Below are 23574 nucleotides of genomic sequence, written 5' to 3'. Positions count from 1 at the left end.
AAAAATAGCTCTGAAAAGAGCAGCAACTATAAATATCTGGTCGCACTGGACAGGGACAAAGTCACAAGTTCACACTGGCCGAGAGGGAGCACAAGTCGGATACAGGCACCAGGTAATGCCCACAGAGGATTGTAACTTATGTCCTTGATTGAAGGTTTACATTGCACTTCATTGGTTCTGATGTGGGACTGCGAGGGATGCGATGTGAGGTCCTACATCGTGTTGCATCATGCTGTCTTGGTTCCGATCAGGCCGCTGATCAGGAGCTGTGATGAAAGATCCTGCATCGAGTTGTGTTGTGTTGCATTGGTTCTGATGAAACCCACAGTTAAGCAGGGAGGAGTACACTCTATTGCCAGCCAAGGGTCCAAGACCTAGGAGTCATGTCTTGGAGATCAGAACTCACTCAAGGAAGAGGCCAATCGCAAGGCTCAGGCAGGTCTAATTGTAGGTCAGGCAGGTCAAGTTGCAGCAGGTCAGCTGGACAGTTGCAGGGAGGCCTCTAGAGCTTGATGTGTCGCTGTAGCTCACATCGATCAGCCAATTGATCATTGGAGTCACTCAGGTTAGCCTGTGATGAAGGTAAGCAGTTTGAGTCTTCCATCTTAGATAGAATAGCAGTCCTCAAAGAGCAGCTAAATGCTTTGGTAGCAGCAGGGCAGTCCTCTGGTGGCAGGGAAGTCCTGGTTCTGTAATCTCCACAATCTCCACAGGTTCAGGAGTGGCTCTGGACGTCTAATATTTATATCTGGAGTCAGCCTTTAAAGTGTGGGATTTCCTATGCTACCCCTACATCTGGTTTCAGAAAGTTCTTCCCTTCCACTGTCAAGGCTTCAAAGAGTCTTGCATGACAAAAGGCGACTACCAGAGTCCTTGTGTGTGCTTGAGGCAAGCTTCTTTGAAGTGTAAGTGGGGCAGGGGCAGCTCCTCCCCAACCATCCTGTCATGATGGCCCACCCTGACCACACCTAGTTCCCTTTGTGTCACTGTCTAAAAAACATCCACAAAGCCCAACAGCAGAGCCATTCACCGTCATGTGACGTAGGATACTTGCAGAAGGCACAAATAGTTAGGACAATCAAATGCCAACTTTCTAAAAGTTCATGGAGACAAGAATGACCGTCATTCACCATAGATTACCATCAACTCTTTTATATAAATGACATGCAGATCCTTTTGACTTTGTCACAATAAGTGAACTTAAAAATTGATTCAACTGTTTTCATGGGAACACAAATCAAATATCCACAGTACACTATTATTAACCAACAGACACATATTCTTATTGATCAATTCAATATGCTCAACATGTTTAATATTAAACAAAAGTTGATAGACAACAAAATCAATATATCTGAAGAAAAATGATATGTGCACATAGCTGAGGTAGTTTTATAAAAATAAATAGTTGTTTTTTTAGGATTTTAGATTACTCTTCTTCTTTTCTGCTCCCCGACCTCTTTCCAAGTTTGATTGAATAGAGTCCTTTTGTTAGGGAAATCCTCTTATAATTAAACGGGTCAATGGCATTGATGTTGTATGTTGTCCATAGACTTATGATACTCATTTGTTTTGATATTATTGTACCCACACTCCTTAGGTAAAGCCAAGGGTTTTGATCTCTGGAGACATATGTTTTATGAGATCTTCATCAGGGCTGTTGCATTTTATGTCCAGGCCAAGCTGGGTATGTCCAGAAGGAATCATTGATTCGCTATTAATGTGAGTTCATTGCATATTCGCCTACTTGTTCCCTGAGTTATGGTTCTTGATATGCTGTTAGCAAAACAAGAAAAAAGGGAGACCTAGGCCATTTATAAGTGGATGGAGATCATTTTAAGATGCCCCTAGATTCACTGTCCTAAATAGATCAAGGCACATACTATAGACATTTTTTTAAAGTGACATTTTTGGAATTCTGACTTAAAATCTAAATCTACCACTAAAGAGGATTTTAAATTACAATTTATTTGAGTGTAAACAGTATATTTCGGTCTGCTCCCAATTCAAAGTTATCAATTATTAAATGTAATACGGTATCCCTATGTTAGTGAATAAAAGTGATAGGCCATAAAACAATGAAAAACTGTAGGAGTGTTTCACTGGCAGGACATGTAAACCTTAATCACACATGTACCACTTTTTAAGCACAATGCGCCCTACCCTAGGAGCCGAAAGGGCCGACCTTAGCGGTGACTTAGATGTATTAAAAAGGATGGTTTAGTCCTGGCAAAAGGTGCATTTTGCTCAGTTAAAACAGCAGTTTATAACTGCACTACAGACTGCAGTTGTAGGCCTGAGGCATGTTTTGAAGGAGTACTTTAGTGGGTGGCACTATGACAGCTGCAGCTCAACTAGTAGCGTTTAGTTTACAGGACCTGGGTGCATGTAGTACCATTTACTAGGGACTGACAAGCACATTAACTGTATCAATCCGGTAGATGCCAACTGTGAGAAATCAAGACCTGATTGCAGTGTACCCCCACTTTCTTTCCCCATTCTGACTACTAGGTGTGGGTTTTGTGACTCTGATTGTGCCCTTGGCTCTCCTATCCAGACTCAAGGTTTGTCCTCTGATTAAAAGTACATGATTATGTATAATTATAATTGGTAATGACAGACTCCTGTAAGTCCCTAGTATATAATAAGGCAAGGGGGATTCAAACTACCTATAAGTCCCTAGTATATAATAGGGCAGGACATTTTAGAGGCCCAAATAATTATCTGCACTAGTGTGCACAACTGTGTTGCCTGCTGTCATGCAGGCTGCTTTTAAATTGTAATTATATGCAAATTCAACTTTGGAAATAAAGGTAATTAGAAAGTATTACTCTACTTTATTTTTACATATGTCACCCCTAAGGTCTCTCCTAGGGGTAGGGTGCCTTGTACCTATACGCAGAGGCATTATAAAAGATGTTTTATAAGCCCTGTGAGTGAAAAAACACCAATTTTATTTTTGCCCATTGTTGTAAATTGCTCCCTAGGCCAACGTAATATTTCACTTAAGTATAAATATTGAAAGGATAAATCCAACAACTTGCTACTGTTTATAATAAGTATGACAGCGAAGGTGTTATTAAAGTTTATTTTCTGTGAGTTAAAATCCAGCCTTTCAGCTGCACTGTCCTGATAGGCCACCCTCTGCCCAGGCTGGCCATGCTGCTTAAAAAGCCCTGCTAGAGAGACAATGGGTTTCTTGTGGGCAGAAAAGAACAAGTTACAGAGCAGATGGCAGGAAGGGGGTGAGGGGTAGCCAAACTGGTCTTCAAAGGGAGAATGGCACTTTAGGACAGCACAGACTGACCCCCAAATCCTGCCACCCCAGCCACACAGGAGCCCCTGCAATTAGATTAGGGAGAGAGTTGGAAGGGGACTGTTTACGAAAATTAGGAACACCAGTAGGTTGGGTTAGCCTAACCGAGCTCTTCTGGAGAGACTTTCTCCATTATGGATTTTGAAAGAATAGTGCTCTCTAGGACCAGCATATGCCACACTTTGGAGGAAGTGGTCATACACCTGGGTGGCACTCTGCATCCCATTGGTCAGATGTGCCCTCCTGCTATGCTGGAAACCTGATCTGCAGCCCATAGGTCTGCACTCTGAAGGTCTGTACCTGCTGCACATTCTGGGACTATAGCTCTAAAGGCTTTGCCTTGCTACAGCAAGTATTAGAGGGTGGACTCCTTGCAATCTGCAGGTTAACAGAGTCCACCTACATAATCTCCTCCAAGAGGTCCCCATCCTGGAGCGTGTCCGGTGAACCTTTAAGGATTTGGCCAGGTGTATTGTGTGTATTATAGTTCCAACATCCCTAGGGCCATCCAAGAGATTCTAGACCCCTGGATTGGTCTTGTGGACACTTTCAACCCACAAGGAGACATTCTGGAAGATGTTGCAAAAGTTTGGATCAACTTTTGTAAAAAGTTCCATAAACTGAGCAGGTGCATTCTGGGAGTTGTAGTCCCAGACCGCAAGAGGCAAACTAGAGCATCTGAACACTTTGCTGGTTCGGTGGAACACTTTCCTCCATCAAGAAACACTTCTGAAAGTAAATGTAAAGAACTCTTGACTTAGTCCTGGTCCAGCATGACCTTTTAAAACCCTGTGAGCCCTGTTTGCTTCTTAACGCTAGTTTTACATTTAATCTCCAAACATTCATATCTCTGCTTCTCTACATTGGATGGATTTTTGTTGTTTTGGTATCTATTTGTTCCTAAAAAATATAATCAGTGTTTAGAAATTGGAGTGGGGTTTTAATTGTGTGTGTGTCTTACCTATTTAATGTATTGTTGTTTTGAAATGCTTTACACAGCTGTCTCCTAAGATACACCTGCCTGCTCATTGCAAACTATCAAGGGTTGGGCAAGGGAATAAGTTATTGAGACCTTGACTGACCCTTTTATTGTGTTTGCGGCCCTATTAATAGTGTATGTCACTACTTATCACTACTAATGTTTCAACACCAACAGAGCATATGAACACTTTACCACTGGTTAGCAGGAAAAAGTGCACAGAGGTCTACTGTAAAAAAACATGGGTTCAGCAACAAAAGGCAAAAATCGGCGTGAGACCCTGCAAAAAAGGCCAAGTCCAACAGTAATATACGCTTGTATGAATCAGAAAACTTAATAAAGAAATAAGGAATGAAAAAAGGTGGTCTGGGGGATTTTGTTAGCATGGTTGGAAAGTTTGATGGGATCATGCAAATTTGTCTGATGTTCAGTATTGTTTCTGCAAGAGGTTAGGTACGGTTGAGCAGTACCTAAATTTAAATCTCCTTATAAGTAAATATACAGTGGTAAAAAATGGGGTCCTTTCAATTGGCATTTTGTGACCTCTCAAATGCTTTTTGAGTGTGTCAATCAGCTGACGGTATTGCATGTAGGTACAATGACGATGGGGTATTAGGAGGGTCTGGTGGCTCAGTGGACTAATGCATCCACTGCAGTGACCTGTGTTCAACCTCGTGGTCACAGGTTCAAATTCTGGTGAGTCCACTCAGCCTTTCATCCATCTGAGGTCGATAAAATGAGTACCATTAAGTTGGGTAACAATAAACATCTGTTATTCAGCGCCAAGAGACCTATGGGTAAACGTGCACTTTAGACACACATGTTATGTTATTTGGATTGCTTGCATTCTTTCTGGATTAATAGGGGCGTTTCTTTTTCACCATACACAATTTAAATCAGACTTTAATAGAGAATGCCAGGGATATGCTCCATATTGGTTCACTCCCTATTCCAGTGCAGCTGTCCATGGGTTATGTGGTTTTGATGACGTGTACAGCTAAACTTTTTGGGTAATTATTGGATGCTTTCAATATTTGTATAGATGAATTGGAACTTCAAATAAACATTAACCAAGCTTTTACGATGGTTTTCAGACCTGAAGTGATTAGATTCTGCAGTCAGACCGTCAATGTTGTACAGTTTAGTAAAGTCAATACATTTACATACATTTACAGTTTGACTTCCTGGGTAAGTGGGCAGAGTTGTAGCCCAACAGGATGTAACAATTTGAAAAATCCATTGCAGCTTTATTCAGTTTTGTGACTGTGTTGAATGAATAAAACCCCTCAGGATGACGTCCTTGGTCTACAATGTGTCTATCAATCAATCAATCATTCATTTGTAGAGCGCATTGCTCACCCGTGAGGGTCTCAAGGCGCTGAGGCGGGTGGGGGTGCTGCTACTGTTCGAACAACCAGGTCTTGAGAAGTCTCCTGAAGGTCAGCAGGTCCTGGGTCTGTCACAGGTGTATGGGGAGGGTGTTCCATGTCTTGGCGGTGAGGTGGGAGAATTATCTGCCTCCGGTGGTTGTTCGGTGGATGCATGGAACGGTGGCGAGGGTGAGGTCAGCTGAGCGAAGCTGGCGGTTCGGGGTGTAGAAGGTGAGTCGTTTGTTGAGGTATGTTGGTCCGGTGTTGTGGAGTGCTTTGTGAGTGTGGGTGAGGAGCTTTCTGATGCACTTGTTAACTGGCAAACTGGTTAACTCCTTACTGCTTCTTCAACCTGGGCTTTCAGCCCTGGAAACCAGACTTTCTCCCTCATGCGGGCTTTCATCTTTTCGACTACTTGATGTCCCCCAGGAGCCAGCTGGGCTGCTTGGTGCTGCAGGGCTGCTGGAATGACGATTCGAGAGCCCCTCAGTAGGATTCCCCCTTGGGTCACCTTTAGCTCGTTCCGGATTTTCCACATTTGCATGAGGCCTCCTTTCTCTGGCCCTGTCCAGGTGTTGGCGGACTGCAGGAAGTGATGCCAGTGAACCCCTTGGATGGCCGCACGGACTTTGGTGATCACAGGATCTGTTTCCGCCGCAGCAGCTACCTCTTCCAGTGTTAGTGCCTTTGGGCATGTGATGGTGGAAATCATCTTCAAATGAGCCTCGAGTGGTTCTGTGTCGTCTCTTCTCCGTCCTCATCTGATGGGGTGTGTCGAAAGGAAGTCGGCCGGGTTTTTGGTGCCATGCCAATAAGCCACCTCCATTTCATATTGTTGGAGTCCAATGGCCAACTGCTCAATTCGCGGGGGTGGATGAGGTGCCGATCTTTTGATCAGTGGTACCAGCGGCTGGTGGTCCATGATGACTCTAAATGGATGGCCGCAGATGTATAAGCGGAAGTGGCAGCATGCCCACCAGATGGCTAGAGTCACCCTCTCGATTTGCGTGTAGTGCCTTTCGGTGGTTGATAGTGCCTTCGCTGGCGTAGGCTAACGCTGTACATCTCCCTGGCTCCTGTTCTTGAGTGAGAACGGCCCGAGGCCCACGGGGCTGGCGTCAACTAGCAACTCTGTTTGTTTGGTGGGGTCAAAATACACCAGGGTAGTCTGGTCAAGCAAGTTGTTCTTGATTGTTTGGAATGTGGTTTCTTCTGACGTCCCCCATTGCCACAAGGCGTCGGAGCGCGTGAGGTTCCAGAGGGGCTCCGCAATGGTGGCTATGTCGGGGATGAATCGGCCACAGTATGTGGCCATCCCCAAGAAGCTTCGTACCTCCGACACGGTCCGTGGGGCCGGGGTGTCCTCAATTGCTAGGGACTTTCGCGGATCAACTTGGATTCCCTCCTGGTTGAAAGTATAGCCAAAGAATTCTATTTGCTTCTGGCAGAATAGGCATTTCTCTCTGTGGAGGGTAACGTTGTGTTCTTGGAGTCACTTTAGCGTCGCTCTGAGGTGCTTGTTATGTCCATCCACGGTCCTTGAGGGGATGAGGATATCATCACTCACGTTCAGTACCCCTGGCAAACCAGTCAGTATCTCTCTTACTGCGTCCTTGAATACCTCGGCTGCCGACGATATCCTAAAATTAAGTCATTTGTACCTTCGCAGCCCCAGGTGGGTACTGAACATAGTAATGTAGCCACTCTCTTTCGCCAGCACCAGCTGCAGGTAGTCGGCATTCAGATCTAGCTTGGAAAACCACCGGCAGCAGTTAAGGTCGGCTACGATGTCGTCCATCGTCGGCGTGATATGGCGTTCACGTTGGTTGGCTTTGTTGGGTAGGCGCATATCTATGCACGGTCTGATTTTTCCTGGCTGGCGGGGTTTTTCCGCGATCACCATGGGGGATACCCATGACATGGGTCCGGAGACCTTCTCAATGACTCCTTGGTCTTCCAGCTTTTGTAGTTCTTGTTCCACTAACAGTCTGCGGTGGAAAGGGGTTTGCCTGTGTCGTAGTGCCGTCGGGGTAACAGATGGGTCAATATGTAGCTTGATTGGTGCCTTTTAATCTACCCTAGGCCTTCGAATAAGTTTGCAAATTGGCTCAGTAGTTCCTTCATTTGGTCTGCTTGATCACTCCTCGCAAACATCACCAGTCCGAGGTCTTCTGCAGCATGGCTGCTTAGCAGGGTGTCGGCCTCTTGATTTATGACATGGATGTCCATGGTGATCTTGTTGTCTTCAGACTGTATGGGCACGGTCACTTTGCCCCTCAATGGCATTGGAGAGTCACTCCCATATGCGAAGATCCTTGTCTGGGAAGGTCTGAGCTCTGGTTTAGGTTTCAAACGATTATATTGCTGGCTCCCCATAACGTTGACTGACGTGCCGGTGTCAATCACAGCGCTCACTTTGGATCCAGCGATTCGCACTGTGAATGTGGGTAGAGGCCTTCTTCCTTTCTTGAGTGCTTGGGTAAAGGAGACTAGATACGTCTCGCCTTCATCATCCTCAGTGGATGTGTCATCTGCTTGATAGATGGTCCGCTCATCCTTTCTTCTTCCTTGGGAGGATGCGAGTGAAATGCTTGATAGCTGTCGCACTAGTTTCCACATGGGCTTTGCTCGCCTGTTGTCCTTCCGCGGTGCCTTCCTCCTGTACACGGACGCCAAGTAATTTGGGATGCCATAGTTGGTGCATACTTTCCCCTGGGCAGGGCACGATTGGGGAGGGTGTTCCTCATGCCCACAGTACACACACTGTCCTCGCGGGGTTTGGGATGGGCGGTCTCTTGGTCTGCTGTTTTGTCACGTGCTTTGACAGCATCAGCCCTCTCCACTTTGATGGTGGCACTTTTCTCTGTTGTGCGTGTCAGTGGTAGATCCATTTAATCAGCTTGAGCCACTGATAGGTCGTGTGATCTGGCCATGACTAATATGTTGTTCAACGATATGTTAGGCTGTCGTAGTATAAGTCCGCGCAGCACCTTGCTGCGTATCCCTTGGATGAGTTGAGCTCTGATTTCTTCTGCTGCTGTTTCATCCACCAGGTGCATGCTTGCTAGCTCCCTGAGTCTCACATGGAATGTGTCAATGGATTCCCCTTCCCTTTGTCTGGCTTGTCGTAACTTGAACCTCTCGAAGTCTGGGTTCAATTGGTGGTGCAGGAGCGACCTCTTGACTGCCCCATCCTTTTCTCTGGTGGCTACAAAATAGTTCTCCAGACGGCTGAGCCATGTCTTCTACCTAGGAGATGCTGTGGTCAGCTGCCTCACTAAATGGGGGTAGGATGCCAGTGGGAGGGTGCTGCATGACTATTCTTACTGGGGCCTGGTTCTCCTCTGCATTGCCTCCCATTGTGTCTTAGCGCCGTGACTCTGGGTCACCTGGTGTGGGATCCACAGGGCCTGAGTATTGTGGCCCTTGTGACTGTACTGGTGCTTTGCAGGGCTACGCAGTTGTGCCCTTACCAGGTACTGGTGTCCGTGGTGTGTGACTCCTCCACGCCCACCTGGGCGTTGTTGAAAAAAAGCCGCGTGGGCGGTCAAGCACGGGCCTTGCACAGCACGGGGTCTGGTCGGCCAACCCACATGTTCTCCCACCTTACTGGTGGCTGGTGCGGCCTACACAGGAGCCTGGTGGTGTGTCGGTGTTGGCTGATGCCTCTTTCCTGTCTTGGGGCATGAATGATACCCCCGGTTCTTCACAGGCTGTGTGTGCTGTCTGGGCTCTTCGCGGCGAGACGGCCACTGGTCACACGTTGCCGATGCTGGGACTGATCAATATACACTGCCCTCTTCTGCTGAGCCGCCGGACCGTGGATCCGGCTCTGCCCTTCGTTGCCAGTGTGGAGTGCCTCGCGGTGCTCCTGCAGGGCCCTAGATGTGCTGCAGGTACTGTGGGGCCTGCACGTGCAATTAACGGACACCACTCATATGCGCTTGGGTGCCGACTGACCACGTGCGGTGGCCGCCCCTTTTATTGACCGCGCTCTGCAGTACTGGCATGAGCGCATGTGTGCAGCATATCCAGAGTGGGCCAGGGTAGTCAGCTGGACCGCTGACGCACTACACTGCTGTCTTTCGTTTCCTTGTAGGCACACGTCGTGCAACTCAGGAGGTGCCTGGCTCCCGTGACAAGGGCCCATACTGAACTTGCCTCAGTTTTTATTTCTTTTATGTGTTCAATCTTTATCCCCTTTGTGTTAACTTCATTTTATGTCACAGTACTACGCAATTGCAGGAGAGCCTGCCGGTTGCGTAGGGGGTAGCTGCACCCCAGTTACTTGCACATTATTGTTTGGCCAAGGGTGTTTGGGGATCTTGGGACACACCCCCCTCCCACATGGGAGAGTATTTAAGTCAAACTAGAGCACATCTGTGCTGCTTCACTGTATTGGCTGGATAGCCGTGAAACTGACCGTTATCCTACTGTCGTCTTTTGTTTCCTTAAATGCACATGTGGTGCAACTCGGGAAGTGCCTGGCACATGCAGTGAGGGTGCCATACTGGACTTGCTTTAATATTAATTTCTTTTTTGTGTTTAATCTTTCTTCCCTTTGTGTTGACTTTATTTTATTTCAAGGTACTACGCGATCGCAGGGGAGCATGACGGTCGCGTAGGTGGTGGCTGCATCCCAGTTATTTGCACACTATTGTTTGGCCACTGGTATTTTGTGACATGGTCCCTTCCCAAATGGGAGAGTATTTAAGTCAAACAAGAGCATGTCTGCGCACAGCCGGCGTGCCATCAGTGCACCAAAGGCAAGCCCGTCTGCGCCTGCCCGCTCTTGGACCACGCTCAGCTCAAGTCCCCCTGCTCATTTTTGCCCAGATCATGACAAACAGATACGTACTTGATGAGTGAATTTCTAACTCTTCACACTGGAGATACGATAGTTTATAATTGCCGTATGATTAATTTTAATAAACAGAACAGCCATTCATGCTCTCCTTGCCATGCCACTTATCCCACGCTGATCCTGCAGGGGCCAAGAAACATGGCCCTAACTGGGGATGCTGTTCCGATTATAGTAAGGGGGAGAGAAGCCCCTACGCTGTGCATTGCTAAATGCAAGATCATTAGTAAAGCACAGCCTAGAGTGTGCCGAGTTAAAAGAAAACTCTCAAAGGGTATAGTATATCTGACTAAGACATGGACTGATGCGGCTCCAGGACCCTGTCTCGTTGAAGCCACTCCCGTAGGTTTTGGTATCTTCACCCTGGCCTGGATAGAACAGATAGGAGGTGAGGGGGCCTCAGCAATACACTCTCAGGATTGCGAAGTACTTGCTTTCAGCATCCAACCAATTTTAAAGGTAACCATATTTCATCGGGCACCCGGCCCTAGAGCATCTTTTATTAACAAGGTCTGTAGTCTGCTGGAAGACAGTCTAGCCTCATGCAACATGACTATGCTGGCCGATTTCAACTTCCATTTGGAAGCATATTCAGACACAGGTTCGGCACGTCTTATAGACATCATGAATAGCTTGGGCTTACCCCAATTAGTGAAAGGTCCTACACCTTACGCGGGCTATGAGCTCAACAGGATCTTTTCAAACAACCCCTATCTCTTGATCAAGGAGATTCTGCCACTCACATGGTCAGATCATAAAGCTGTGCTGTTTAAGATTATTATGGTTGGTGGCACCACTGTGTCAAGTAACACACAGAGTATGAGGACAGCGCGTGGCTGGAATAAAATCAACCAGCAGAAATTTCAACAACTTCTTACTATCTCTTAACCAGTTTATTCTGATGATGGGGGAATGCCAGTAATTTCACTCATTGGTTGGAGGCAACAGCTTCCTTAGTAGCTCCAGAATCTATCATCAAAGTAAGGCAGTTAGCCCCTCTGACCCGTGGAAAAATTACAAACTAATCTGTAAAAAACAAGAACATCTCTGGAGATTGGCTTACAGGGAGAAAGCAAAGACAGAATATTTCATTCAGAAAATTGAGAAGGCCAAACATTCATCTAAAGAACTTTTTAATACATTCTTGTTTCTTACATCTCCATGCAGACCATATTTTGGGTGCACACAGCAACTGTGCGTTAGGATTTCTAAACACTTCCTGAGCAAAGTCTAAAACATTTTTAATGAAGTCTATCAACCTAGGACCTTGCAGGAGGGGCCTGCCACTCAAACAGACCAGAAACCTCTGACTGAACAAGAAGGGCCTTGTTTCTCTAAATTTGCTAACTTTGATGTTATGAAAGTGGTAGACCTTATTGCCAAGGCTTAATCGGGTCACCTTTGGACCCCTGCCCAGTGACAATCTTAAAATTGGCACAGGATGTTGTTGCCGATAACCTTACCACTTTTTTAATTCAGTCCTCAGTTATGACAGCTTTCCAGAGTTGTGGAAATTTGCCTCAATTTTACCTATCCTAAAGAAACCAAATCTCGATCCCAATGATACGAATAATTTTCGGCCAATTTCTCATCTTCCATTGCCCACAAAACGTCTAGAAAAGGCCATGAACATTCAACTCTCAGAGTACATCACTGAGCAAAGCTGGCTGGATGATATGCAACACAGCTTTAGAGATGGCTATAGCACAGAATCAGCTTTGATAAAGTCTGTGGGAAAATCAGAGAAGCACTGGATAATGGAGTCAAGGATGCCCTCATTCTGTTACACCTGTCGGCGGCCTTTGATAACGTCCACCATACCATCTTGGTGGATTGGTTAGTGCTATAGGAGTGCAGGGACCAGCTCTCAACCTTTTGAGATTTTTTTTGAAGATAAGTTACAATTTGTAGGCTTAGACCCTTTTAAGTCGGACTCTTTTTGTCTTCCGCGAGGTCCTCCATTAATCCCATGCTTTTAAATGTCTATATAGCATCCCTGGCACGATAATCAAATCTTTTGGCTTTACCCTAACATCATACACTGACGATACTTAGATTGGAGTGGCAGTCACTAATCAGCTGAGTATCATTGGAAAAAAATTCCTTGACTGTATGACAGCAGTCAGCACTTGGATGAGCAGTAATTGTTTAAAAGTGAAATCCACAAAACAGAGGTGGTACTGTTTGGAAATGATCCCTCTTTTTGTTCCCAAGTTGGTGGCTGGAAGAGCTGGGCTGCTTAACTAAGGCGATTGATAAAGCTAAAAATCTGAGAGTAATAATAGAAACAAGCTCTCCTTTTCTAGTCAGGTTAACGCATTAAAGTCATCCACTTTCTTTATTCTCAGAAAGATTAAAAGTATTTTAGCTTGTATTCCTCCAAACTCCCCAAAAATGGTAATATGGGTCTTAGTTATAGCCAGGCTAGACTACTGCAACAGTCTATACCTGAATTTACAGCAACAACAGCTAAAAAAAACTGCAGGCACTGCAAAGTACTGCAGATACATTTCTCAAATGTACACCCAAATTTTAATTGGTGAGAAATGTTATTCAAAAGTTGCATTGGCTATCAGTAAAAAACAGAAAACAATTTGAAGTACTGTGCATTGCCTACAAATCATTACATAACCTGAGGCCTTCCCACTTCACTCACACATTCAGGTGGTATATTCCCAGTTGGAAACTTAGATCTGCCAATTCTAAATCCTTGGTTGTACCCAGTGTTATGTAACCCAATGAACCCCAATCGAGGCCTAGGTGGCTACACGACCTTGTACCTACATTTGTCCTACCCTGCTGCTCTGCATAACGGTTCTAGCACTATTCTTTTACCTTGTTATGTGCTGAATAAATGATGATCAGTTTCTTGGAAACTAGCCTCATAAATTATGCATGATGAATCTTAGATAAGTCCCTGCACATGACGTACGTAACAGCATGAACATAGTCTGTGTAAAATGACATGGTCATCTTCATCCTAGGGCGAAAGAAATAATTTCCATAATTGCAGGTATTGTTCTAGGTTTAATATGCATTATCATACCTACAACACACCGATTGTGTAAGGAACCCTGAGGCTATCTTTATGGTATAAAAGACCTATACCAACACTAGGTAGGTAGTGGAGAAGCTTCACGCTGACACTAGGCGTTGAGGTCCCAGCCTGCAGAAACTACAACGCGCAGCGGTCTGACATCCCTTGTGGGGTGTCCAACTCGAGACCAAGATGGTGTCCTTCATTCTCTCCCATCAGTTAATGTGGTTGGCTCTTTCCTAGGGGATTCTTGGCTTTACAACCACATACATGCTAGGTACACTTAGGTAGGATTTGCATCTTAGGAGTATGCTTGATTAATGTCATGTATCTGTATGAAAGCATATATTGACTGTATTAGCCCCATGGTATAATTCTACCTTTTATTTTCTCTGTTGGTGCTTGTAATCTTATACATCTGTTTCTGTATAGGGGTTTTAGCAGCACACATGTTTTATACTACAATGACGCTGGTTCAATAAATGCTTATTGAAAACGTCCCCATCATTTATTCTGTGTATTTGTCTGAGACTAAGTGAGCAAGATTGACTAAGCGAAAAGTACTGCACTGTTTCCACGATCCCTGAAGTATCAAGGGATGTCATGTTCGATAGTTGCCAGAAACTATTTGCTCCTCAATAAGGTTGGGGGGCTTATGATGGCACTGTGAGCTAGCTGGTCTAAAGGCTGACATATACTTTGGCAGTGTCGAGAATCAGTCTGCACACCATTCCCTTAGTTTATGTTGTCTAAACACGCAGATCCTATGTCTTTTTAGGAACTACACGACACCAGGTTTATAAAAATGAATTGGGGCGGCAGAAGTTTTTTCATTGGAACTAACGCGGCCTGGAATGAACTTCCTTTAGAGATCCATACTGCCCCAAACTTGCTGACCTTTAGAAAGGCCTTAAAACCTGGCTCTTCAGTAATTAGATGACAGCAAGTTCAATAGGAACCCACTAAGCCCAGATCAGGGAGCTAGCGCCAGGACACCCCAGGGAGACGGAGCACTCGATAAATCCAGTTACATTATCATTACCAATATTATTGAGAAAGATCATAGTTTGTGACCCATTAGAAACAATAGCCTTCAAAGTGATGTTGGTATCAGCAGACCACCATGTCTCTGATTGCTTTTTAATAAAGTTTTAAATGCATCTTAAATTCCTTAAAGGAAAATGGAATATGTTTAAAAAATAGAGAATTAAATTTTTTTGTTTCATTTTTTGAGTAGCCAGTGGTCCACTGCCTGCTCCTAAAAGAGATTTTTGTTTGCATTCTCAAAGGGAAAGGAGTCATTTGTGAACGATTACCACTACCTTTTAGTAGTTGGTAAAATAATTCTGTAGCAAAGCATTATTACATACCACAGCAATTTGGTAGTTCGAAGGGATGTCCAAACACACTGTGATTTGGTAATGTGTTACAGAATCGCAATTTGGGATTCATACATACCAAAATACTTTTTTGCTTTCTTTGCTGATTCTGCTACTTGGCCCATTTGCAATAGCATAAAATTTGGTACATATGGCCCAAAGAGTTTACTGACTGATTGGTACCTAAAGAAAAGTATATTAAACAAAAAAAGACAATGTTATTAAGTTCTTTATTTTGTCACACAATATTTTCGACTTCTCAATATTTTTGACAAGAGATTTGTGGACCATGCAGTGCTTAATTTGACAATTTCCAGTGCTCAGCCCGCACTTGATTGTAAACACCAGCACATATGACAGTTGCCACATGGTCTCCCTGTTTGTGTGAATTAGAGTAAAGCAGAACAACAGTTATATAACTAATTCAATATACATTGAAAACAACAGTTATATAACTAATTCAATATACATTAAAACAACTAATACCTACTGCCCACATCATTCTAATAGCTTTGAGGGTCTACTCTCGAACAGTCTGAACTGTCACACTTGTATCAGTGTGATGATTAATAGTTGTGTAGTTACTGTGATGGCTCCCGATAAGGGCCCTGCACTGGGACCATCATATTTTGTTCTGTATATTTTGTAGGAATACCTACATCTGCCTGTAAGTCACTTAAACAAAATTCCTTGTTATTGTTATTCCATGTGTAACTAACTCGTTGCCTTTTTTTCTGCTTCAGAAACTTTGTGTTAATCACTTCGGGCATTCCTAATTCTAATATTCAGCATGTGCTAAACATGAATATGTACCCTTAAGGAAACAAAGGATGTTCATGCAAGGAGAACATTTTATTAAATTAAAATTTAGAAAAACACCAGAGACAAACAATACCCTAAAGCTGAAAAGCTGCCTGTTTCACATGAAACACAATTATACAAATGATTTGGAGATATAGTAGGGCTCATTTATGAAAACTGTTTCCATTTATTGCCTTATTAAATATATTAAATCAATACAATATTACTATTATACCACTAAGAATAAGAAAAATTATAGTATATACTGAATATGATTTATATTGAATGTTATCTATGATGCGCACAGTCCCTAAAACCATAACTCCAGATCTTGGCGTTGGAATGTAGTGTATGGATTTGGGGGGAACCAAAGTTGCTGTGCTGCATTGCGTGAAAGAGAGAGAGCAGAAAATGCTATTAAGATATGAGCTTGATTTACACAACTCTTATGCAATGCAGCACAGAATCAACAGTTGCTGTGCTGTTTTGTGTGGCAGGGAGAGAGGTGGGCAGTGCCATATCAACAGAGATATGGCACTATCTTGCTCTCTCTCTAGCGCTGGTTCATAGTACCATGCACACACCTTTGACCTATAGAGCAGAGGTATCTGTGCGAGTCTAGCATAGGCTTTGTACTGGAAGGGTATCCTTTAAGTACAAAATACTATGCTTAGGCTGACTTTCCAACTTGTCCTACTTTGTATCTGTGCTGTACAGTGCAGCACACATGCAAAGTCAGAAAAGGAAGGAGAAAGCAATTCTTTTAATGCCTGCTTTCAAGTGGCACACATTTTTGGTGCTAAACCCTGCCTAATATTATTAGTAGATAGGGTTTGCAACAAAAACCATGGGTGGTAGCATGGGAACACCCATGTACCACTCAAAAACTATAGGTGGTAACATGGAATCGCCCATGTACCACACATGGAATGCGCATTGCACTGGTTTCCTTTCCTTTTTATTAAAAGCCAACACACATACAAATTTGCATTGGTTTCTGAATCCCCCAAAAAGATTTAGGGGCCTATTAGGATGGCGGGCGGACTTTCGTCTGCCCACCACCCTAGCGGTGCGGGAACCGTCCGCCAGTGCTGCGGCGGTCCTACACCGGCAATTAGGATGCCACCGCCATTCCCAGCATAGTGGCAGGCGGTTGTGGCGGGCGGTGCTCACAGCACCGCCCGCCACAATGCTGGGAATGCACGTTGTGCATTGTCATGCACAAGGTGACAGGCACCGTGCGGTGCCTGTCATGTTGCGCATGACAATGCAGGGGGGTACCATAGGTACCCCCCATGTGCACGCCCTACCCCCCAATACCCTAGGGGCTCACAACGGGCCCCCGAAAGCAACATCCGCCTGGCTTTCCATGGCGGGTTCTCCGCCATGGAAAGCCATGCACCGCTGCCATGCTAATATGGATGGCGGTGTCTAGCAGACACTGCCACCATATTCAGCTCCTTTTCCGCCCGGTCGACTGGTCAACCGGCGGAAAACCGGCAGACGGTCTTTCCATTCGCTGGAGTCCCCCCGCCATATTAGTATGATGGGGGAACTCCGGCGGATGGAAAGACCGGGTGGCGGGCGGGGTATGATGTAGGGCAGATCTCCACCGCCATGCGGGCGGTGGCGATCCGCCCTACATCATAATAGACCCCTTAGTGTCAGGTCAGAGTTAAAAAAAAAAGCAATATAAACCTCTCACAAAACATTTGTAAATCTGGGCCATGGTGTGGTTTCTCTCTTTCCTAGTGCTGGCACACTTTAGGCTGCTTTGTGTGATGCACATTCCTATGCACAATAGTGTAAACCTAGGTCAAAGTTTTCATTAATCTGGGCATAAAGTTCCAATGCTAAACCACAAACATCAGAAACTGTGACATGGTAACACTAATTCTATAATCATAAAAATCATAAAAAGCTGCTATTCTTTAGTATTATTTTGTTCGTTTTTTGTTTTTTTAACAAAACTTTCTTACCTTGACAGGCATCCGCTATCCAAAATATGTATTAATTTGAATTCACTCTTGAGAATGGATGCTTTATAGCGCCCTTGATGGGCACAATGATGACTGGTTTTGATTTTGTTTCCAGAGAGAATAACTAATGATAAGCTGATATTCGGCTGACTGTGTGAAAGAAAGTTTAATCCTCACGGAACAAACTTCTTTTCTCTTAGCACTTGGTCCTTTTCTTACATTAGATGCTTATGGTAATCTTCTTAAAGATAGGCAATATCTCACCTATTTTGCTGTATCTAATTAATTATTCGCACGCAAAGAGAAATCCTTTTCAATCTATAGATCCACCCATGTCCTTGTTGCATGTTGTTGCTGACATCACCGACAGATGGCACCATGGTATTGTGCCCATTTTGCGCTGACTTACAAGAATGATATACTATAACTGTAACAGCCAGTTTCTACTTCCACATTTTATATTCCAGTATTGCCAGGTGTGCCTGCCCTTGTGCGCACTGGATATGGTCTTCACAGGTATAGGGTGCACATTGCTGCAGAAAAATACTTGTGAACTATACATTGGTGCAAGGTTCAGAATTGGAGAAACTTTGGAAATCTGTGAACAAACACGGATTCCAGTTGTAATTCTAAATTCCTGAGTGAGAAACTCAAAGTGACTTGTTACTCCCCACCTCGGAATTACTGTGCCCCACAGGTTAGGGAGTGTGAGATGTCAGGTTGTCAATGCGGCGCTCCCGTACGGCTGGTAAGGAGGGTCAAAGTCTTCATGAGGATGCTTCAACTCCTCCTTCATTCATGAGGTTTGAGCAGCTGTAGCAGTGCTCTATGTTTAGACATGCAACAATAGATGATAAGACCTTATGATAGCTCGGTGAATAGTCATCACAGCTGGCTGAGTAGAGCAGTCTATTGCCTTCATTCGAAGACAGCCATTTTGTAAAAGCAGCTCTCAGATGCCTCACACAGACAACCATTTTCTATGATATACCTTAACCAGACAAACACTGACTGTCAAAACCTTGCTATTGGTTGGCACAGCTCTCCTGCTCTTCGATGTCACAACAGAATTATACCAACTACCGAAGATCAGAGCAAGAGGGTCTTTGCGTCATTGGCGAGATAACATTCCTGCCATGTGTTTGGACATTGTCAGCGATTCACCCTGGCGTATTATTTGCACTGTGCAGAATGTATCAGTTTAGCACAGCTAAAACAGACTTTGACAATACCATTCACATACATATTTTCTCATCGATATTCACGGGGCAGCATTCCTTCTCTGAATCCTTTCAACCAGATGAAAAGCAGAGGTGAAAAACTTCGAGCAACAGCAGACATCCATCTCTGCACGCACAACGTACTGACTTTGCAACTATGGGGGATATTCACAAGAAGCTATTGCCGAGTTAACGGCACTTTAGCGCAGCCAAAGTTGCGATAAATCAATCGCCCCATTCACAATCTGGTGTTAACAGCCCACAGCACCAGTTTACCCGCGATAGCAGCCGCAAAAAACATCGCCACAGAAGACCCCTGCAACTCCCCAGCATTCAAAACGACCAGCCAGAACTGCGATAAGAACACAAAACAGGCAATAAGGCACGTTAGCAGCAGGAAAATAACACCTGCTCTGACCTGGTGCAAAGTCGGACCACAGCCTGCTCCACAAAAGGGAGCCCAGCCCACAGCCACATCGGAAGGGCAACAGATGCCATGGAGCCACCGATCATGAGGGTCAGATACCTAAGAGGGCCACAACAACGACCGCCACCACCCCAGGACCCCAACACCCACCCAGAACACCCCCCGGACCACCACAGAGGCAGCGCAGATAAACACAGCGGACCCCCAGGAAACGCACCAGCCACACAGACCCAATACCTGACAATGTCATTGCCCACTACAGGCTCAAAAGGACAACCATCCTACGCATCCTGACCAACAACACCCAACAGGCCGACGGCACTAACACAGCAGACAACCAACATCTCCCCCCACAGAAAGCTGCTGGCTGTGCTGCACCTGTTGGCCCCTGGTACCCCCCAACCAACACCCACCACAGTCGGAGGAGTCACACAGCCAGCCACATCCAAGTCCCTCACACCTGACCTGGACAACACCATCAGTCTGTCACCTCAGTTCCTATACGTCGAACACAATGCGCAGGATCTGCTGGACACCAAGCAAGGACCATACGCCATAGCTGGATGCACGCACGTGTCGGGGGCAATCCACAGCACACATGTCAGACCTGTGCCCCCTACCGACACAGCACACAATCAACACAACAGAAAGCACACGTCTCACATCAATGTGCAGGCAACAACCGAACACCGTGGAACATCCATCAATCTCGCCTCCAAATACCCAGCCACTGTGCACGATTCCTCCATCCTCTGACAGTCCATCAGCAACCAGCGTCCCCAGGATGGCACCAAGGGAAATGCACAGCCCCTTGGCAAGTTCCAAATGAACACCACACTCACCTCAACTCCACAACCATGCAACTCACAGCTCTGGCAATGCACACGTCACAAAATCAAAACCAACATGCCAAACAACATGCCCACCCACCAGACATGACAGAACGACTCACGATGGTAACCTGGGCAAGCAGTGAACATGAGCCATCAACGGCATGGCACCTCAGACCCACACTAGCCCAATGTGGGGAGTGGTGGCAACCAGGCAAGTGTGAAGGAGGCAGGAGAAGCATGACTGGGAAAGCACACAATGCCAAGAGTGGCGGAGATGTGCTGGACAGACTGCAGTATGCAGAACACACCCATATCCATGGCGACATACACCTCTGGTGTATGGAGTGTAGTGGACAGTGGACGCAACCATGTCACCCCGGCCAGTACGGGAGTTCACGCAAAGGTTGCCTGTTATGTCCCCCCGTAAGCGTGAGCGAAGTGGGATGGCCCGGCGTACACCAGGCCAGCGTAGGGGTGTGAATAAAAAGCACATAGCCCTGGTCCACTTCTGGAAAGCCCAACGTCTCTGCCAGGGCGGCGCCTCTCACCATGCCACAAGGCCGATGTCATCCTCGTGAGCGGAGTTGCCTGTGATCCTGTGCACCTGCCGTACCCTGGCCTGCTGGACCCCGAACCCACAAGGCCCGCACCTGCGCAGCCAGGCCACACTGATCACCTGCCGACACCGGCGTGTGTCAAGGAGGGTCCACCACATGCCGGTGCAAGCTCCAAGTACCAGTTCCGTGACCTCTGCAGCCTCCGCAGATCATCGCTGGCCCCTCAACACTGGCTCACATTACTCCTTCCACATTCACATACTACACCGGCATCCTCTTCGGCCCAGTAGGTCCCATATGTGAAACTGTGTCCTGAGTCCTGAATGGCAGTGACCCCAAAGCCGGGGCAGTGGCCACAGCACCAGACCCCCCCAATCAGTGAGGCATAGTTCCATATGGGCATCTTGCGACACGTGGTGCCACTAACCCTGTTCAACGCCAGCCAGCGACACGTGGATGAGAGGCCAGGATCACAGTGGTCACACGGAGAGGAGTAAGAGGAAGATGCTGCTCAGTCCAGATGAAAGACGGGTCACATCACAGAGGTGACCGAACACTATCAACAACTGACCTGGTGCCATCAACCCTGTTCATCTGCGTCCTGTGGTGCCACTGAACCTGAACTACGCAGGCTGGTCGGGCCATCCAACCTATGCCAGCAACACTCGGTGAATGGCCCGTGCTGACTGCTCCCTCAGGCCTACACTGCGGTCCATTAGGTCACACATGTGGAACTGTGTTTTGGGTAAGATGTGGAGGAATCCACACCATTGGACACGCCTCATCGCAGGTGGCATCCCCTAACTGCACTGGTGCTGCTAACTCTGTGTGCAATGAGTCATGGGCACCATCTTGTTGAACCCTGGTGGCATCAGAGCCCATGGCCTGATGGTTTTCTGCATCTTCTTCTGGCTGGACCGGACTTGGTGTCCGACATGTGTCTGTTCCATTCATCTCCACCATAGTGACTATATCAGTGTGGGCCTGCCCTCAGCATCCTGCCCTAGGGGTACACCTTCCACTGGCCATAGAGACACGCCACTGCAAGGCCCCTTGTCATCCCTTGAACCTGCTCTGCACCCATGACCCTGCCTCAGTGCACTGCAAGTCAGTGGCCCATGGTGTCAGGCCTGTGCAGGACGATGTGCATTCGGGCCACTAACTCTGTGCAGCACAAATTCTGGGGCCTTAATGGTTGTATGGTTGTGTCCTTTACGATGTACACTGTTGTAGATTTCTGACTGCACCAGACAGCCCTTGCCGGCTGGTGTGCACACACCCCACACACATCAAACACAGGTGTCACTCGGTAAGTGTGCCTGATAATAAATGTGGCTGTGTGCACGTGCCTGTAGCCATTCACACCATCTGAGCAAGTGTGTCCGTGTGTTCATTGTGTCAGCTTGATGGGCACGGGCCCTGCAACATCACAGTGTGCTGTCTTCTGTGGATGTTGCCATGTCACCTCAGCATTGGCAGTGACCCTGGACATGTAGCCCCACACCTGCCCCCCTGCATGCACAGGCTGCGTGTGCTGGTTTGGCAGGGGGGGCAGGGCGTGGTCCGGACCTGGTCTGGTGCAGGAAGTGTGGTAAGTGTGTCTCTGTTATGGGGTGTTGTCGCCACCAGGGCCACAGTACACAATGTTGCAATGTGGCATGTACCAGGAGGGCGGGCCCACAGGTACAGGGACATGTAGAAGCGCAAGGACGCTAGGGGTCTTGGCACATGTATGCCAGGTGTGATGTGTATCAGTCTTGCGGATGCATGAGTCTGTTGCCTGGCCTCATTCGCAGCACGATCCGAGGCAGCTATGGGCTGGACACCTGTGTCCGCCCTGTCCGGACCATTTGCCTACACCCAAGTGGGTGCACACCTTCGAAGGCCAGCATTGCGGTGTTCTGCTGGCATGGCGCTGGAGATGCACGGACAGGCATTAGAATGGTGTCCTGTAGGAGTGCGCGTGATCCAACCGTTCAGCGCACACAAGTGTGTGTGCCCATGGCATGGTGGAGCAGCTGTGTGGCAACGTGACACACAGTTAGTCTGCTCATGTGCATCATGCTGGGCATATCATCCATTGATTCCCAGGGTCGCAGACGTCCCAACACACCCATGACCGGCCTCTGTACGTTTCCTGTATGCATGCAGCTGGTGAAGTTACTGTAGGGATGAAAGGTCTTTTGTCTGTACTATCAAGTGGTAGCACATCTGCATCTCCGAGCAGAAACTTGCATGTGCCCAGCACCCCCTGACAGGTACAATAGCATTTGCTTGTGACTCCCACACAACGCACTGCCCAGCGTGAGACCAACGATAACACATCCTACACACAGTAGTCCTTGGTCATAGTTGGCGTGCACAATATGGCCTTCACACGAACTCCCACCCCACCCAAGGCCTGCACTCGTTGCACACAGACACTGCTCATTGCACCGAGCTGTGCCATTTCATCCACAGGACTGTCTCAGGGCAAGCCAGTTCCGCTTCAAGCAGAGCCACTGACGCAATGGCAGACCATCCCGGACACAGGGTCTACTCCAGTCACGTGGACCTGTACCATGCACGTCTGCTGCATGTACTGGGAGCAATGCCGTTGGCAGTGCTGCGGATCAGCTACTGAGTGGGCTTCCACCTTGTGCACGTCACCTGCGTGCAGCCTGTGTTGCATTGTCGCTCGGGCATATTCGAGTGGTCCATGGATGTCTGCCTCTCCAACGTAATGGTAGCTTACCTGGATTTCGACGTGTGTGTGCACCCCCTGTTGGACCACGACCAGGAGTGTCACCAGGATGACCGCTTATGGCATGCATGG

General features: G+C 46.7%; 1 protein-coding gene across 1 annotated transcript in view; it reads right to left on the bottom strand.

Moving 5' to 3' along the window:
* LOC146830883 (uncharacterized) overlaps window positions 1-23574 on the bottom strand; it is a 270636-nt gene that overhangs the window by 133912 nt on the left and 113150 nt on the right. Inside the window, exon 3 of the mRNA XM_085603805.1 lies at window positions 6520-6552. Within this exon, the coding sequence (XP_085459931.1) occupies window positions 6520-6552 (33 nt within the window). The remainder of the gene's footprint in view (window positions 1-6519; window positions 6553-23574) is intronic.

The sequence above is a fragment of the Triturus cristatus genome, chromosome 5_1, assembly GCF_964204655.1.
Source record: "Triturus cristatus chromosome 5_1, aTriCri1.1, whole genome shotgun sequence".
In the NCBI taxonomy this organism is placed as follows: domain Eukaryota; kingdom Metazoa; phylum Chordata; class Amphibia; order Caudata; family Salamandridae; genus Triturus; species Triturus cristatus.
This window is presented reverse-complemented; position numbering and strand designations above follow the sequence as displayed.